Source organism: Patagioenas fasciata, chromosome 4 (assembly GCF_037038585.1).
Source record: "Patagioenas fasciata isolate bPatFas1 chromosome 4, bPatFas1.hap1, whole genome shotgun sequence".
NCBI lineage: Eukaryota > Metazoa > Chordata > Aves > Columbiformes > Columbidae > Patagioenas > Patagioenas fasciata.
In genome coordinates, this window is record NC_092523.1 from 44,797,757 (window position 1) to 44,817,361 (window position 19,605).

At 38.3% G+C, this 19,605-nt stretch overlaps 1 protein-coding gene across 5 annotated transcripts in view; it reads right to left on the reverse strand.

The window, feature by feature from the left end:
* The window catches only part of FNIP2 (folliculin interacting protein 2), a 52,187-nt gene that overhangs the window by 10,643 nt on the left and 21,939 nt on the right, over nt 1-19,605 (reverse strand). For 2 of the 5 annotated variants that reach the window (XM_065836142.2, XM_065836141.2), the window contains exons 2-14: nt 18,849-18,975; nt 15,400-15,534; nt 13,690-13,790; nt 13,536-13,607; nt 12,766-12,866; nt 12,468-12,557; nt 11,257-11,328; nt 10,524-10,653; nt 7,083-7,284; nt 6,408-6,496; nt 5,414-5,560; nt 5,119-5,288; nt 264-1,557 (exon numbers count right to left, since the gene is read on the reverse strand). In XM_065836142.2, the coding sequence (XP_065692214.2) occupies nt 264-1,557; nt 5,119-5,288; nt 5,414-5,560; nt 6,408-6,496; nt 7,083-7,284; nt 10,524-10,653; nt 11,257-11,328; nt 12,468-12,557; nt 12,766-12,866; nt 13,536-13,607; nt 13,690-13,790; nt 15,400-15,534; nt 18,849-18,975 (2,730 nt within the window). The remainder of the gene's footprint in view (nt 1-263; nt 1,558-5,118; nt 5,289-5,413; nt 5,561-6,407; nt 6,497-7,082; nt 7,285-10,523; nt 10,654-11,256; nt 11,329-12,467; nt 12,558-12,765; nt 12,867-13,535; nt 13,608-13,689; nt 13,791-15,399; nt 15,535-18,848; nt 18,976-19,605) is intronic. The other 3 variants (XM_065836144.2, XM_065836143.2, XM_071807750.1) reach the window with 2 other exon arrangements.

A 19,605-nucleotide genomic window follows, 5' to 3' on the forward strand; every position in this document is an offset into this window, starting at 1 on the left:
TTAAGTTTTGCTTGTTCTCAGATGTTCTGTCTACATTAAAAAGTGTTTTATACAGGAGTTTGATCACTTTTGAAGACATTTGAAGAACATCTATGTCAAAAAAACTTCACTACTACTTGGTTTTCTTTTTGCCAAGTCTGTTTACAAGAATCAGAACCACATCAGTGTCTGTTACAGGATTTCAGACTTGAAACCCTGAACATCTCTGAAGTAGCAACAGCTTTTGATTCCATTCAGTTCTAAACCAATTTTAACTTCTTTACCTGGGTAAAGGAAGTTCCACTTCTGCAAACTCTTCAAGTCTTTTGCTGACATTATCATGACGCACTTCATCTGGGATACAACAATCGCCTTCTTCATCGCTGGCTCCAAGAGCACTGTCTGAGCTCTCATTCCTTGGAATGTCCCCTTCAACTCTGAAGGAAATTTTCCTTCCAGCATCCCCATAGGGGACATCTTTAGCACCTACTTTAGCAGAATCCTGTTTGACAGCAGAACCTACTTCTATACAGCCAGAGGAATAGTTCTCCAGATTGCCAGAGCATAAAGTTCTAGTTTCTTTCAGGCTCGGCAATTTTACAGTTTTTATGTTACCTGTGGGCAAAAGTGGTTCACTAGATATTGTGTTCACTAAATTCATTTCAGTTCCTTTACTTTCAATATGTTGGTTAAGCATACTCTCCATCCCCTCACAAGGTGGGATTTGTGCATAACGAATGTTACATTTACTGAAGGGTACAAAGGCAGCTTCACAACTTTGTTTTTGATTCTGGGAAAGATCCACAGTCAGATTTGTCGAACTGGAGGCACAATGTATCACCTCCGGATTTTTTCTGAATGCCTTCAGATTTTCTTCCATTTCTCTTCTATGAGTTTCTAAGTCTGACTCTGGTGATGCAGAACTTCCAATCTGAAAGGTGACCTTTTCTAAGTGTGAACTCCTGTGATCAGACCTTTCAGGACAAGGTAAGGCAGATGACCTACCAGACAATTGCTTTTCCACTTTTCTCTCATTCTGGTTCTTATTCTTCTTTATATCCATTAAATCCTCAAATTTAGATGGCTCTTCAAAGTGGTAGGATACAATTCCTATATCAGTCACATTTCTTCTCCTACCATCAGCTGCTCCTTTGTGGAAACTGCTAGATAGACTATCAGATGCCTCAGAGTTCTGACTGACCTTTCCTATTGCTTCTCTCTTTTCTTTTGAAGAGGCTGGGACAACATGAGTGCTTTCGAGGTTATGTACTATACTGCCATCACTCTTTGGAGGTAGGAATGGAGGCACAAGAGCAGGTTCATTTTTAACCGTGACAACCACGTAATCAGACTCTTCTACCTCTCCCTTTTCTAGTGCAGTTGTGATCTTGCTTCCATTTAGCACTTGCTCTTCTTCCCCAGCCTTCTCACTCCACGTCAGCTGATTTTCCTGCAGCTCAGAGCACCGAATGAAGTAAGTTAGAACGTAGAGCAAGCGCTGTACCAACTCCTTGCGTTTTCCAACAATAACAGTTCGAGTCAATCTAACTGGAGAGCCTATGGCACCGTAAAGATCACCTGTGCAGGAAAACAAAAATTTCACATATTACAACCAAACATAAGCATAAGCTGTACCCATTAAATTCAACACATTTTGAAACAGTATTTACTATGGACACAAAACAGACAGTTAATTTCTTTCACAGGAAGTTCATAAAAGTTTAAAACAAAAAAAACCCAAACCAAACAAAAAAACAACAACAACAACAAAAGAAAACAAACAAACAAACAAAAAAACCCACAAAACACCAAAAAGAAGTCCCCAGCACTACTTATACCTCACTTGTGTCCAGAAAGGTTCTGGTGTTTTTGTGAGGGATTAGCTGCTATTACTCAGTTTCTTTCTGTTCAGACCCACTAGAATTTTTATTTGTATGATGCTTTCAAGATGATATAACTTGGAAACCAACACAACAGGGGTGAAGAGGAAAATAGATCCAGCTAAACTCCAAAGCCAGCTATACTATTTCCTATTTTTCTACTAATTTTCTTTTACATCAAAATTATTCCATTTGATTGCTGTCACTTTATCTGTTAAACACATGAATTTTCATACAGGTAAAATCTAAATAATATTTTTCAGGACTAATATTAAAAACGCAAAAAACAATTCAATATTAGCTTAATCAATAAGGTTCTGAAAAAAATAGGCATGTGACTACCTTATTGGACAAGGCACATGCACTTCTATGTACTTGGGAGTCAGCCTCACTAACACAAGCATTTATTATTGGTGTGAAATGGTAGAGAACTAGAAAAACACAGGGTGTTTCAAAAACATGGACCCAACTTGAAATCACTATACCTTTAAAAGTTGTTCCACCTTTTTGAAACACCCTGTATATTCACTACTTAAAAGTACAACTGAAATATGAAAGGTAGGTACTACAATATAATGAGTCCCCCCAAAACTGCTTATTTGCTAGCTCATTTATCCTGAATTGCTTTTTTAATAGAACTGAGGTCATACATATCTTACTTTCAACTTAGTTTTGGGAGAGTGGTAACTATCTTCCAGCTGCCTATAACCCTACATCAGCTAAAAAGTTTCTATTCCAATGTTCTGGGAGAAGTAAACACAGGCAATAAGGGAACATTCACATGTCCTACCAGAGAAAGATGGGTTAACTCAAATGTCTGTTACTAGCTTGCATTAACCCAGCTGCCTTCACTTGACAAGCATGAGAGAACATGCACTAAATCATCTTTGCCTCACCAAACTGTGGCTGACATCACCAGCAGATGTGAGACAACCACCAAAAGCTCAGTTTTCTTTAATAAATGTTCACCTTGCAAGCAGGCTTCTCTGGCTTGAGGCTTCATCAGCTACCTGCTAATCTACCAGATTGTTTCAAGTGCTAAGTCCCTGCATAGGGCTGCTCAAATGTTCTGGACCAAGTTTGCCACCAGGTTTTTGTAGTAGACCTCAAACAGCAACACTAAATGGAATGTATAATTGGAACTTCAGGAAGGTTTCTACCAAGGGCAAGAGGACCTCTGATTTCAACATAAGGAGACTACAACAGGGGAAAAAAAAAAAAAAGAAACAACGACACGCCAACAAACCCCAAAAATAAAAAACAAAACAAAACACAACCTCAAACAACACATTTATGCCCAGCCTCCTCTTTGCCATACAGACCATAAAAGGAATAAGGCTCCTGACTCCATTCCTGCAAAACAAGGATCAATGAAAATAATTCCACTGCTCTCACTTACTGTCTCCCCTGCCAAGATCTGCCATTTGCCACGATGCCAGCAACACACTGGAGAGGCTGCTGTGTGCTGGCATTAGCGTGTTGTCTTCCTCCAGTTAGGAACACCCTTGCAACTCACCCCATAGCTTAACATGCCAGTAAATTAATTCCCCAGAAATGGAAATCAGGTTGCAGATGACTAAGCTAGAATTAACCAGAAAGCCTGGTGGGCCACAAGGACTAGCAATTTGGAAAGGAAATGGGAAGATATCTCTTCACTTTTGAGTTGAGCACAGTTGCTATGGAAATCAGATTCAGGCTTCATGTTCATTTGCACAATTAACTTTTATACAAAACCATTCCTAAGAAGACAGTACAAAAAGTCAAAATTGTGGTCTTCAAAACATACTAATGCCTACTGTTAAGACCATTAGATGGAAGCTGATGCTTAAGAGACAGTACTATGTCTTCCTGACAGTGGTACTTACAGTTGTATCAATATGTAAATCTAATTGGTGTGTAATACGTAATGAAAACGTAGGTCTGAAGGTGGAAAGACAGGTACCTCCAAATAATTTCCTTAATAAAGTAATTTTCATTTTAATGCACTAAGTCCCCTTCTTTCTAAAGACGACCAGCAGAGGGCAACATCTTACTTTCATTAGCACTTACTGCAACCACCTGATAATGGCATTCAGGCTTTATATGAATGAAACAAAACCAGAAAGCAATCGAGTTCAGGCAGTGAGAACTTGGCTAGGCCAATGCTGGCAGCAACATACAGCCTGGGAAGGTGAGAAGAGAAACAGATTCTTGACTAGTTACCAGTGGTGGCTCCTGGGAGTGACCACAAGAGCTACTATCGATCTTACACCTCCAGTCCAGCTGTTTTTTATAATCCCAGGCCTGGCTCCATCCTCAACACCCTGAGCAAGCTTCTGTTTTCCCCTCCAAATCTAATCCATCACTCCTCTGCATAATGTTTTGAAGACATAATAAGACAAGGAACACTTCTACTACAACTATATGGACACGGTAGCAATAGGTAGTTTCATAAAGATTGCTGACAATAAAAAATGTAACTGAGACAATTGGCAAGAAACACAACTAGTAGCACAGCATAAAAGTCACATTATAGCTTTTGTGCACACCTGTTATTTTACATGGCAACATGGTATATCAGTTAAAGTTAAGGCCGACCTGATGTCAGACCCACAGTTGCTGCCAAGAAGAGGAATTTTCAAGGATTTACCACTGGCAGCATTATTTCCTCAGCTCCCATTCACCTACTCATTGACAGCAGTTACAATTAATCCCCTATATCAAGATAACTAAGCTATAAACCAGTTATCAGAACAGCCTGAGGAGCACGGCATAGAAATCTTGGCAAAGGCCCACTCATGTCACTGTGAATGAATGGAGATACTACCAGTTACCAGATTTCTACTGTTGTCTTGGTGTCTACCTTAGCTCTGTGAGAAAGAGATAAAAAAGGTAGCCAGGGCAGTTTAAACTACAAAGGGCCTTCAAGGCCCAGAGAACTCCCCTCCATTCAAGTCTGTTCCTTCTTATTCTTCCCAAACTGCTCAGATCATTCACAGTACTTGAACACTCTTAATACTTCTATACCAAGTTCCTTGATCAGGCAGTGTAATGGAGGATGACAACAAGGGACCAAGGAAAAAAGCAGAGCAGTCAGGCTACGCAAACAGGCCTCCAAATGCTCTGTTTAACCAGACACAAGAGTTGGTAACTCTGCCCAGCTTACAGCAAGACAAATCAGCAAATGGGATCTGTATCATAGGTAACTCTCAGATGAGGGGAGTGGATGCAGGAAGGTGCTAGCTATAGAGAAAGCTAAAGCTTTCTATTTCCTACTGACCAAGCTGTGCCCAGAGAGGGTTATACGGATGGGATTTTGCCAGCATGTTCACAGACTGTGATGTGCGCTTCTCAGAGAAGGCCTTTATGGGAAGATGGTCAACCGGCATTACAGTTGGGACCCAAGCCAGATGATACGTCAGCACCGCCGTTAACAAAGCAGCGAAGAACCTAGGACAAAGAATACGACCAAAGTAACACCAGCAAAAGAATATCCCAGTAAGTGTTTTAACACATTCACATGCACTGGGAAGCACACGAACTCTTCTAAGAAAAAGGAAGCAGGAGAAACTTACTGATTTTTGTTGATCTGTTCTATCAGAAATGTAAATTCTTTAAGAAAACGCTGGCATAGCTGATTCTTTTCCAGGGTGCTGGACATCATATTAAGCCACACAGGCTCTGCAATCCTTGGAACAGAATATAGGTTCCAGATTGTAACCCTGCTCAAAGAAAATTCCCAGAATGGTTAAATATGTACATCTCAATCTTGCAAACACAAGTACACCATTTCCTCCTATCACCCATTGATTTTTTTTTTTTTTTGTAAGATCTGGGAGACTAAACAAACTGGAAGAGCTTCCCAAACACACTAATTACTAGTGTCCTAGAACAGTGTGTTTAATTCAGTGTACCAGTAACGTAGTGTCTTCATATGGATTACATATCTGTTTTCCCTTTCTTGCATTTCTCTGTGTATTTATGTTCAGAGAAGCAATCCAGAAATCACTTTGAGGTGAGACAGAACCCATTGTATTCATTGCAGTGATTCGATTCCATATTCCAGACATTACAGAAACTCTATCCCATCAAATCCTTTTCTCTGTCTACTCTCCTGGGTGTCCTTCTTGGCCTCTAGCCATTCCTTCCTCTCTTAGGTACCAAAAAGAGAGCCTTTGACAGCCACTTGATTGTCACCTACACTGCTGAGTGTCTAAGGCTAGGAGTAGCCAACTCATCTGCCTGAATACAACAATCAATCCACTTGTTCACAAAGTCATCAGCAGAAGCCAAACACCTGATGAGATCTTCAAGACTTTGACAGTCCCAGGCACAGGTAAGTAAAGCAGAACTACTTGTACTCTCATTCTGAAATGACAGAGCTGGCTTTGCTAAAGTTTGTAAAAACACATTTACCCAATACCCAATCCAGAAAAATCATTCACACTAATTTCAAGACTGGTTAAATTACGAGACTTGGCATTCAGTTGCTTATAACTAGAAGTGACAAATATCTTTAGACTGGCATGAGAAGAACTCTCCTTGTAATTGAGAATTCCATCAACTCACCTGAATTCTCCCAGGGCATCCATGACACGGCTGATATAAACCTGCACTCTTTGGCTGGATTCTGCTATTTTTCTACATGAGATCATGGCCTTGATTAAGAGTTAAAGACACAAAACAGCTTCTTAAGGGATTCGCATTCTTCATCTTTTTTAAGCTTCATTAACATGTCAAAATAATTAAGATGTAGCCACAGTGCTATATAGCCACTCAGGACAGCAATACCTGCCAACCTCCCTCCATCTCATGAGAGACCAATCCATAAGACTGGGCATGGCAAAAGAGAACATTTGTGAGAGAGTAAGGGGAAGAGAGCAACAAATATTTGTTGTGTCTGTTTTACTGACTGCATGAAACGATAGATTACCGTCATTTCCACAGTCTCTAGGGAGTCAAGAAAACCTCACAGTGAAATACGGTGAGAAGGAAAAAAAAAAAAAAGCAAAAACCACCAGTAGCATAAACTCTCCAGTCTCATTCTAACTAGAAAAAGCCTGCACCTCTTTTTCAGCAAATACTGAATTCCTACGGTGGGCTCAGGCTCAAGACTACATGTGTAAGGGGGGAGGGAGGCTTGAAACCACACACTGTCTCCCACTCTTCATCTATCAGATTCTAGAATACTTCATTCTGCTTGACACTTATTTTCCCACACTAAGCCAAACTAGTGTTCTGTACCTTTTCTATTGCATACTTCAGCTTGTTCATGTGAGATTCAAGAAGAGGAAAGTGAGAGAAAAAGAAATCCTGGAAGTTTCTCTGTGCTTCTTCTTTTTCAGGCAGAGAAAAGATTATGCTGATTGCAATTTTTTTCCTCCGAACCATTGCAGGATTGGAGCTGCAGCTTTCATCAGCCATACTAAACATTTCTTCAGTGGACCTGTAAAACAGATTTGTTAGGACAGTTACCTGTGTGCTGAGAGGTAATTAGTCTTCTATCCATATCTCTCTACAGTAGAAGGTAATTGATTCTTAGGTCTCCTTTGACTGACTATCCAAGATTTTGCTGTCACCCATCTCTGAACAGAGGATACCCAACATTTTGATGGATAAGACCTAAGTTTGCTCAGACAGTAGTAAGGCAACCCCCAAAGAGGCTAGCTCCTATAGTGGTGTGAACTCTTTCCTCTGAAACAGAACTACTACAAAAACCCTCCTTCTTGATTTATCTTTACAGGAGATTAAGAAAAGGGAATGGAGACACAACACACAAAATCATTAGCAAAAAAGGTTAAAGGTAGTTTCAGAGCTGTGAACTGCATCAAACTTTAAGCTCCTACCTATGTGATTGGGAGTATGTCCGTGATAGTCTTGAATTGGTACTGTTGCTCATGAGAGAAGTTGGGAAACATGCTACCTATACTCTTCCAGCATCTTAAGATGGATGTCTTACGGCACTTAAACATGCAAAGTAAAACTTTCTATTTTAACTGAAGACAAGATGTCACCACTTAGTAATTACTGTGAAAACACAAACTTACCGCCTACAAATACATGTGTGCTTAGCTCAAAGTTGGATATACTTCAGTTTAAAATGCTGTTTTCTGCTAACATAAAAAAACCCAAACAACCACACAAACCAGTGGCTACTTTATACTCATTATTATTTCCCCAAGTTCTGTTTATTCACTTAATAATCCTGCCACATTTCTTTTTACAACAGTTATGCCATTTTTCAATATTAGATGAGTTGAAACTGAGATCAATGCTGCTCAATATCTTTTGACCTGTGGATCAAAGTACACCTTCACTGAGTGTGGAGAAGGTGCCAAGTGGGGGGAAATGGTCAATACACCAGAAGGCACTGTCCAGAGAGGCTGCGGAATCCTCATCCTCTGAGAATTTCAAGATTCAACGAGTTCCACAGCAATCTGACCTAAATTTCAAGCTGGTTCTTTACACAGGAAACTGATTCAGATGATGGCCACAAGTCTCAGCCTGAAGTTTTTCTGTGATTATACAAAAGGGCAGAAATTCTCCCACTCTGTTCTTCCATAAATACTTGCATTGCAGTGCTAAATATTGATGTTGCTGCATTTAGAGAACTATTCTTTCTTCCTTGCTAAAAGTTTCATGATCAATTCCACTGAAAAAAAGGTCTTTAAAAAGTATATACTTCAGTGAGTGAAATAGTATGGTCAAAACTTCTTTTGGAAAGAACTTTAACTGAATAATGGCTTTTAATCCACTGAGAAATTATAGAGGGAGAAGGGTAAGAACAGGCAAGAAAAAGCCATTAGAACACAAATGGAGACATTCAGAGAACCAGCTTATATGGAAATAACTTGGTTTTGGACTTTCTTTGTAAGTTAAGACTGCAATATGAGTGAGTGGTAATTAAAAGCTTGAAGGCTTTTCATATCAGAATTATCTTGAAATGGGGCCTGTGGCATTTATAGACCACTATGAAGCAATTAACAAGAAGAAAGTCTGAATGCTGAGCATTGATTCTAAGTTCATTCTAGAAATAAGTGGTTTACAGTTTAATTGGTTTGACAAAGTTAAATACACAAAAGTTTCTCATCATAGATGTATGAGCCCAGGAATACAGGAAAAAACATGCACAATAAAACCCTAGCAAAAGACAGCTTGTGGGAAACCAGAGTTCAAGACAAAAACATAACCTCATTTGAACTTCAGGAACTTGCATGCAGAAACAAAAATTCCCAAGGAAGTTGGGAAAGGATGGTCAGTCAGCATTTAAGAAACATCGCAAGCTTTTGTACTGCTTCCCAGGAACAGAAACTGAGGAATTTAGCTCTGTGAGAGAATCCTTTTCAAGAAAGCTGCTAATCTGGCTTGCCTGCCAACTGACTACATGGGGTTCCAGCTAGACATCTCATTTTCTTTGAGCTATTGGCCTAAAACATTGGTCACAGAGATGGTAGAATTTGGTTGTACAAACCAAAGTGCAAAATCTACTGTCACTGAAGCATTCAACCAGAAGCCTACTGTTTCTCTAGTAAGTAATCAGAAAGCAAGTATCTGAAAACGCTTTTTGGTTTAGAAAGAATTCCAAATCAAGAGTAGTTCTGGACAGTGGAATACATGTCCTGTTTCCAATATACTTCCCTAGCATACATTCTCCAATGTGGAAGAAACACAAGCTACTCCCTACAGTGAATAAGCAGTTCAAGAAGGCTACTTTTCTCTAAATAATTTGTAATTTTCTTAAGACTTCAAGGAACTTTCTATTTGTGAAACTTTAGCTACTTTCTAAACTGGGCTGAAATTGTCATATTTACCCTATGTTTTAAAACGTTTTTGCATTCGCTGCTCACAGCCTTACAAGACTAAAAAGTACTTGAATTTACTGAAAGCAAAATGTTTGCTGGGTTATTCTCAACTGCAAGCATGATTTAGAAGGCACGACTGCTACACTAGTAGCACTGCATGACTCTTTGTGTTAAAAATTATTCAGTAAGAACATCCAGGAAGAAAGGTTCAAGTGTTGTCACGAGGGAAAGATGCTTTTAAGCTTTTCTTAACTGAACACAGTGAAGAGGGAGAGAGGCCAAAAAAGGAGAAATTTCTTACAGCTCTCCACTAATTCCACACTGTCTCTAGGTACAGGTGGATGAGTACATATAAGCAGAAAATCAAGAAACATTTGCTATTTTGCAGCTGACAAGGGAAGAATTTGCTTGTTAGCTACAAAAATTCTGCTGCATTCCATGCTTTGTTATGCCACTGAGCTACAAAAGCTAATAAAATTCCAAAACAGAAGCCAAGCTTTCTGATCACAGCTCTCTTTTTTTCCTTCCTGTTTTGGCAGAAGTCACCTCAGGAACATCCTGTACCAGCTGAGAGAGTTGTCATAGGCTATTATTCCAAAATTTCAGTAACTGCTCACTAGTTAGGATTCATCATAGTATAATGTAATTATGGCAGCAATGCTGTTACAGTCTCTTTCATCTCAACAGGATGCTCTGCTCCTTCAGAAACAGTTCAGCCAAAACTTACCTTTCTTCCTATTGGCAATGTTATGTAACATGCACAGAAGTTAGGCTGAGAGTATTTAATAACAGGGTTTGTACTTTCAAAGAAAAGAGGATTAAGCTCTATTTAGCTTAAATTACTGCCAAACAGCTGTTGTAAGAAGAAAGGTGTAGCACTCACCATCTTGGAATAATTCCATTCTCTAAACTGGTTGTCTGACTTCGGAGCCAGCGACGTTGATAGCTGCTAGATGATGATGTTGAAGAGCTTGGAGATGGAAAAGGAGTGACCAGAAGACTGCTCAGAGATGCTATCAAGAAAGGAAGAAACCCCACATATACTGAATTACACAGAGTTCTGCTTACATATTTTTCTTTATGCTTTAACTGGAAAGAAATTCCTACAAATTTTGCTCTGGTATGCTCATCTTTTTCACATAGTTCATTTGCAACAGGAGAGACAATTATTTTAAATAAATCTTGCTGCCTAAGGATATTCTTTTCTCAAAAAGTCAGAAATCTTCCCTACTAGAACATACTAAAAGTCATCTTACTCTCATTAAAAGCATTCTGTCCTAAGAGGCTTTGCTCTCCCATTACAACAGACAGATCTCCTGCCCTCCTTTTGCTTTTCAGTGCAAAAGACTCTTCCCTTGCTTTAATAAAGGCTCCAGTTAGTTCTTTCTCCAAATTACTGACTGGTTAAGAACCCAAAAAATGATGGTTGTAAACAAGGAATATCATCACAAATATTCTTCCATACAGGTTTAAGGCAAAGCAGAAGGAAAACCACTTAGTGGATCAAAAAAAATTTGGATTTAGGGGTCATAAGGTGCCATATTTAAGCTGAATGGATCCATCAAAGATTTGTAACATAGTTACAAAAGCAGGCAAACAAAACAGACAGCAGATACCTGACCGAGCAATGCCGCTGTCTCTGTCCTCATTTTGTCCTCGGCTTGGCATATCAACAGGTGTGCTGTGTGCTAAAACAAACAGATCAGATCAACAGAAAATATTACATAACTCATCATACTATTTGTGAGCATTTAAAAAAGATGTTTAAGTTTAAAGGTCATAAAACAGCAAAGTTACATCCTGTACTGTTACTCCAAATAAACAGTACGGTGTGAGCAGAGGAGGCAGCCAACAGTATTTCCACACTGAGTACCAGGTTACTAGAGGAAAGTGGTTATTTGCCCCAATCTAAAAACATCTTTAAGAAGCTTAAGAACTTGAATATCATCTACATTATCAGAAGTCAGATATGTTTTGAAAATGAAGGCTGGTGGTACCCCTCATCTGTCACTCTTGACTTTTTCTCTATACGTGTGCAAGACTCATTTTACACAGGTTAACATTATAATGAAGTAGTCAAAATATACGGTCCATTAAGCTTCTGATTCACTCCCCAAGCAGAGATTTACTATCCACAAAGCCTCATGGTAAGAAACCTTCAGTCTATATTGTATTACATTGAAGCGTTAGTGCAGAGTCACTCAAATTGTAGAGCATGCGAGATTTGCAAAGGCTGTGAAGAAACTGCATTGGTATTCCAGTTCACATTTTTGCAATTAACAGAAATAATTAGGCCTAAGATCTACCCACCTGCATGGGTCATCAGTATGCCTATGCCTGTAAACGGAGACTTTTTGTAGCTTTAAGTTTTGAAAATTAAATGAAAGTGGTATTGTTAAAGACAAAAACCAACAACTTAAAGCCTCCAAAACTTAGCTCAAGAATTAGTTTTGAATGTCTGCCATCAAATCAAAAAAAGGTAGCAAGAGGTAAGGAAAGAAAAAGCTGTACACCAGCAAAACACCTGCACGCTAGCCAGAAACCAGTTATAAGCCAGGAAACATAAGTTCTCTAAGAAACATAAGGGCTCATTCACTAAAAACACTGCATAAAAATACCTTTACAATGAAATTAGACAAGAAATATGAGCAAAAAATAATTTAGGGTTTTCTTTTTTTGAAGAAAGATTTTTAAGTATAAGCCAGATACATCTGTTGTCACTATTTTAGCCCTTTCTGTTTCTAGAGAGTAACTATGTATGTCAGAAGGAGCTGGACTTGTGTGAGCATATGGATGGGTCACACTGTGGCTGGTATTCCACACAAACCTGCAAAGAAAGAAGCACTGCGGATGAGGCGGAGGGGACCTCCTTCAGACACACCCTGCAGCAGTTTGCTGCTACACAGCTGTAACACACCTAGGAAACAAAAGCAATGTAGAGAAAATGCAATGCAAAAAAGTCAAAATTAAAAAAGACAGGCAGTGATGCAGAGGTAAAAAACCAAAACAAACAAACAAAAAACCCTAAAAAAAAAAACCACACACAGAAAACCCAACACAACAACCGCACACTAAAACAGATGGCCTCATGCTGTCAGAAAGACATAAAACCTGGAAATATTTACCTAAATTACTTCCACTGCGACAGGTTCCCAAGCCATTATGATTCGAGCTCAGCTTTCCCAGGCTAGGATCTTGGTTGATGTATTCAAAGCTATCTTGTAAGCTAAAAAAGGGGGAAAAGCCAGTGTTTCTTAAGAACACCTATTCTTAAGAATGCCTTTTCTTAAGAATAGGCATTAATATTAGCTTGAGAATTAGGTATGTTTTATGGAAAAAAGATTAACTTGACAATCAAACTCAAGGACAAGCAGGTTTTCTGAAACTGTAAGGAAATAAGCATTTATTTTTCTATATAAGCTCCTTTAAATTATTGTAAATTTCTATATGTTACATTTAGGATTCAGTTTATTCACGTTTGTGCATTTTTGGGACAAGGAAAAAGGGAACAGATAAGAACCAGTGTATCTTCTGTCACTGTTGAAGGTAACAGAAGTGGGGTTCAGGGACAAAAGCTTCCCCAACATATATCTCTTCTTGACCCTTCTGACAGCAGGAAGAGATAGAGACTTTGTCCAAAGCACCTAACCATCTGAAGTTTATTGCATGCCCTGGGCAAATTAAGCAGCAGAAACTCAGAGAGATTTTATTTTCTTAATTTTGGTGGCCTGGCTGGCATCTATCAAGAGACTCCTTCTCCACAGCCACCATTTTGGATTTTCTACTTGACTTTTCCACTTCAGCCAATTCAAATTTAGAAGCAGCAACAGAAGACCACAAAAGGAGAAAGAAGGAAAGAAAAATACATTGGATGGGGAACGAAAAAAGTTCTTACTTGTTGTTGCTTCCACTGAAGCTTCCTACCCTGGCTGAAAAGACTTTACTTATCATCAGCTGTGGGGGAGAGCTGAAAGGATAAACAGTCATCTCAATGAGTCATCACTTCTAAGAGCCTGACAAGACAGCGCATCACAGAAAAGGACACTCACCGTATATAGTGAATTTTCAAGGTGCAGCCTTTGTAACTCATTGCTACTGAGCCAAACATCATTTCTCCTAGCATGTTGACATCAGAGGCTGGTCTGGTGTACTACATAGACAGGATGGGAAGAACAAAGCCAATAATAACTCAGCATACTACTTCAATTTAATATAGCGCCATTTTGAATCGAAGATACAAATAAGTTCTATTCTTCCATGCAGACTAAGATCCTTTGTGGTTCTAACACTGAGTACAAGCACAAGCAAGTACAACTGGAACATGTCCTGTTTTGTACACTAGATGGGCATTGTTAACCTTGTTCCAGGGGGACTTCCAAAGGCAAGAAAGAGGAAAAAATTATCTTCTTTCATCAGAAATAGCTGTGTCCAGCAACATCCCCATACAACAGTGTTTGATTAAACCTTTAGGCATTTGCAGGATTTATATTCTGTGGTCTGGATCCCCAAACATTAAACTGTCTTCCTGGTTCCAATGAGTAAATTCTCCTTCCTTGCTGCTACAGAAAGCTTCTTGGAAACTTTTTTACTGGAAAATAATCTGCAAAAACCGTGTTTCCAAGTATAATCAGACTGATTTCTTACTTTGTTTCAAACACTGATCAATAGCAGTTGCAGACAGAAGTTTGTTAATTCTGAAGGAAATAACTTCTGAGGATGTTTTGGAAGACAGTGTCAAAAGCCTTGCTGAAGTCAAGGCAGACAACACCCACTGTTCTTTCCTCATCTACCCAGCCAGTCATGCCATCACAGAAGGCTGATGGGTCAAGCATGATTTCCCCTGGTGAATCCACATTGACTACTCCTGATAACCTTCACTTCCTCCACATGCTTAAAAGATCCCATCCAGACTGAGCTGTTCCATCATCTTAGCAGGTATTGAGGGGAGGCTGACTGGCCTGTGGTTTCCTGGGTCCTCCTCCTTGCCCTTTATGAAGACCAGAGTGGTATTCTTTTTCCTTCAGTCCTCGGGCACTTCTCCTGTTCTCCATGACCTTTCAAAGTTGATGGAAAGCAACCTAGCAATAACATCCGGTAGCTCTCTCAGCACTTGTGGGTGCATCCCATCAGGGCTCATGGATTTATTGGGTGCCCAGTTTGCATAAATGATCTCTGACCTGATCCTCCCCAACCAAGGGAAAGTCTTCATTTTTCCAGACTTTTTATCTTCCCTCCAGGGTGTGGGATTCCTGAGGGGCAGCCTTAGCAGTAAAGACTGAAGTAAAGGCGGCATTCAGTAACTCTGCCTTCTCTGTATCCTCTCTGTCACCAGGGCACCCACCTCATCAAGCAGCGGGCCCACGTTCTCCCTAATCTTCCTGTTATAATAAGATAGACTAAAGGGTGGGTTTCATAATATATAAGGTTCAACAGCTTCTTCAGAACTGACCTGAAACATAGCTAGACATCATCTTTCAAGAGAAGAGAATGGTATAGTGCTTTTTCTGACCTTTACAAATACTATTAAGTATCTTTTGTAAGCCTTTCAAAGACATGACCAAGATAGACCAGAAGGTTGAGATGTGCCCACATGTTCCTACTCTACAACACTTTAAAGACAGGGTAAATATCTCAAGATTCAGATTAACTTGTAATATACTAGAAGTATAACTAGCTATTCAATGCATGTAAGTTAAAGCTTTTATATATAAACTTCAGTCAAATGGATGAATACAATAAAGAAAAGAAACTAACATTACCTGATACTTTGGTATCTGTTCTTTGATATTCTGTATACAGCTTACTGAGGGACCATAGGAAGAAATATTGTTGTTCCCATTGCTTGCTTGGCAGTTCTTGGCAGCAGCTTTTACAGAAGCATCCTCTACCATTTTCTGTGTCAAAACAGAACAATATGACAAAAACAATCAAAAAAACCATGAGAACTCCTATTTGCAAACATACCACAGCAAGATTTTTTCTTAAAATATAAGTAAGCAACAGAAACAAAAAAAAAACCACAACACACCTCTTTTTTGGTTCAAAAATTATGTATCTGTTTTGAAAGATATTTATAATAAAAAGGCCAGCAGAACTACTCTCACATTTATGTTGTCAGACAAGTTTTCATAATATTACACACAGTACTGTGTGTATTAGTCAACGTTCCACTGGAAGATCATTCCCAATTGTTATGAATTACTTTGTGTAACATTTTCCGAAGTTTTGTAAAGAAAATATCATCTTATGAGTTGCTTACAAACTGATTTCTGTAATCATTTGCTCAATTAATCACTCAATTGCATGTAACTTTTGGTCCCCAACTGATTAACAGATTTCTTAAATAGAAATAGAAGAACAGCCAGCAAAAATAAGGGGCGAATAATGCATAATTTGGTAGAATTACCAGGTTTATCAACACCATTTGTTAATTTGTAAATGAGTTGCATAAAGAGAAAAAAAAAAAGGCAAGCAAATGAATGTCAGTTAAAAAGGTCATATTATTTCAAACATACTTCTCACATGCACATGAAATTATTTATATGAAGGGAGAAAAACTATAACCTTGCAGTCACGAAAACTTTTAAAAAAATCTTAAAAAGCTTACCTCACACTCAAACTTTTTCTATATTTAAAAAATTAAATTTATGTTCGTTAAGTGATTTTGAATGTTCATTCATTTGGTGCACATCTGAATGAAGCGCATTTTTAGAACTCTCATTTTGTACCAGTATGGTTTACTTCATTGGGAATGTGCATTGGCAGAGATCAAATAATTGTTTTTTAAATGTCAACAAGGTACACGTAGATAGTTTACAGAAAAAGCCAAGCAAGTAGGCAAAAAGAAACAGTAACAACCTAGATTCCAGTAAAAAGCAGCCATGGCCAAATTTACATCACATATTTTGGGCTCAGCAAGGTGAAAAAGAAAGGATAACAGGAAATTAAATGGAAATAAAAGTAGAATCCAATATTACACAAGCAAAAGACTAATTTTTAAGATGAACACATTGAATAGTATACAGCTTTAACTGTAGCAAGTTTTAGAATACTCAAGTCATAATGACAAGATGACGAAATGGGCAACAGGAAAGATACAGAAGAAAAAGAAGAAGAGCAAGCCAAGAAATGTGGAGTAGATGATCTGTCATTTTTTTTTTAAAGTTGAATTTAAACTACAGTGATAGTACAGCTCCTTTACAGATTTAATAATGAGCCTACTAGCATGTTAAAAAAAAAAGTAAAATCCTAGACTTCTATATTTTATCCTACATTTACACTCTTTTTGTGCAGGTTTTCCTGACATACTATTTATGTGCTATTGCTTATCTAATCCCAACGAGACTCTCATTAGGGGTTCAGAAATGCACCAGTGTCAATAGTCACATGTTTAATGAGCTATTGGCAAAAACTACCTAATATCAGTGGTCTGATCTATGTCATCTGCAGAAAACTGGAGACTAGATTAAGAACACTGAAAAGAAACAATATATTACACAAACATATGGTTACATGGAATACAGTCCTGCTAGTTCCCCCAGGTAAGCTTACTGCATACAAACCATGTATTTGAGTATTCAGTGCGAATAAGCTTTATTGTATTTCAGGAAAATAGATGAACGCACAGTACACACACACACTTTCTTGACTTCAGTTTAAACAGGACTGCATTTGAGAGTAATTTTGCCTCAGCTTTAAGTGAATCAAGTTTTAGGCTCATTGTCTGGTAACATACCAAACACATACAAACAAACATTCAAGGTAACTTTTAACACCTAAGTGTTTGCATGATTCGAAGTACTTTGTTTTGGTGGTTTTTTTTTTGTTTTTTGTTTGTTTTTAGAAGGGTATCTGGATTAGTGTCTAGCTAGAAAACAGATTACAGTCTGTATCATGAGGGAGGTTATAATCTGTTTTATGTCAGCATTTCATGGAGGTTTTGGTATGGCATTTTGCAGTTAACTTTTCATTTAAAGTACTCAAGCAAGCAGAATAATTTGAGTATTTAAGTGAAGCGAGAAATATATTTCTTCCTCAAAAACTGTGTGTTTTATATCTACTTTAAGATACAAAGTCACAACCTTAATTTGGGGGCAGGGAGAAGGAGGGGAGAACGGAGAAGCAGGATTAAACAGACCAGCCTGACCCATTTACCCTCTTAAGCAGATGATCAGTTATCAGCTGATCATGCTCATCAGTCTTACTGATTTGGCACAATGGCATATTTGCAGTGTGACTGAAATAGAGATTGCTGTTTCTTAAGCATCTTCATAAGTAATTTCTACAAGTCACAACCATTAGTACATCATGGAATCACAGAATAGTTTGGGTTGGAAGAGACCTTTAAAGATCAGGTAGTAATAGCTAGTGATTTTACAATAAACAATGCTAGTTTGACAGGCTGAAGCTGCTGGTTATAACAAAAACTTCAAAACAAAACAAAAAATTGAAACAATTCAATTAGAAGAGAAACAGCGCTTGTTAAAAAAAACAAACAAGCAAACCACACCACCACAAACACACACAAACAAACAAAACAAAAATAACCAAACAAAAACAAACAAAAAAACCCCATATCAACCAAAATCAGAAATAATACTGTTTTACTTGTCTTAAAATCACCTAAGTTTGCTGGAAGCATTACTCCATAGTTTGTGTGCCTGGACAGCAGCACAAAGAATTTGTGTCTTAACAGCATCTACTCTTGCTTCCACACGTCACCAAAACTTACATGGCCACGTATTGCCATGTGTCAGTCCATGGTTAGCCAAAGTGTAATAGTTTCAATTCACATAAAGCCAATAACTTTACTAATCCAAACACCAAAGACAACCACATTTAGAGACATGCTAGACATCACTTGAACAATGAGACTGCACAACCAGGGCTAACAACAAAATGCAACCCCAGTCAACACTAAAAAGGCTAAGGAAATACTCAGTTTAAAGGGGTATACATTTCTTTGTTTGAGAGCAAATCAGGCCTAAATATTCAAGCTTCAACACCATATTTATATTTTAAATACCAAATATCAGATGTGTTCACAGCGTTTTTGGAATCTAACACACTCTTGTAACTATCACAAAATCAAGATCAAGTGAAAGATCACAAGAAAGATTAAGAAGTTGACACTGTCATTTTAAAATTCCTGCTTTTGGGAATGGGAACAAACGAGCAGTAGGACAAAAGCAAAATTAGCATTTCATACCTGAACGACAGCTTCATTGATTTTGCGGACTGCTTTGGAGTCAAATAAGACCTGTCTGCCTCTCCTCTCACAGTCTTGGTAAACTATCAGGCGGATTTCATTCGAGTCAAATTCTGAACAGGACCAGCTGCAGATTATAAACACAAGATGTTAAAAGAGTGTGCAGGATTACTTAAGAGAAGAAACAGGTATTCGGCATACACATCTTTTACTCAACATTTACAAGAATCAGGCTGTGATCACAGAACTCTGACCAAAAAGGAACTCCAAGAAGCATTTAAGCCCAGTGTCACTGATAAACAGGCAGGCATAACCAGACCAATCTTCATCCAACCTTTCTTCAAAATTTTCCAGAAAGGGAACACAAAACTGTCCCAGCAATCTGCTCCAGGGCTTAACAACTCTGAAATTTACTCCTTTCTCCATGCAGAGTTTGGATTATCCTTATTGCAAAGTACGTGTATTATTTTGTGCAATTCTCTCTGTGACAACAAAGAACAATGGATTACCATCCTCTTTACAACAACCTTTCACAAGCTCGGGCTTACACCCTCCCTCATCCTTCTCTTCTCTAAGTAACACAAACCCAATTCCTTTTGACTTTTTCCTTTCAATATAAGTTATGATTTTTCCAGAGTTTAACTCTTATAACGGAATGTTGTTCCATTATTTTTTTCCTTTCTTTTCTGAGATTTTTCAGGGTTTACAGAGCAATCATAGATTACTGAGACTTGGCCTCCAACTACAATGAAACTTA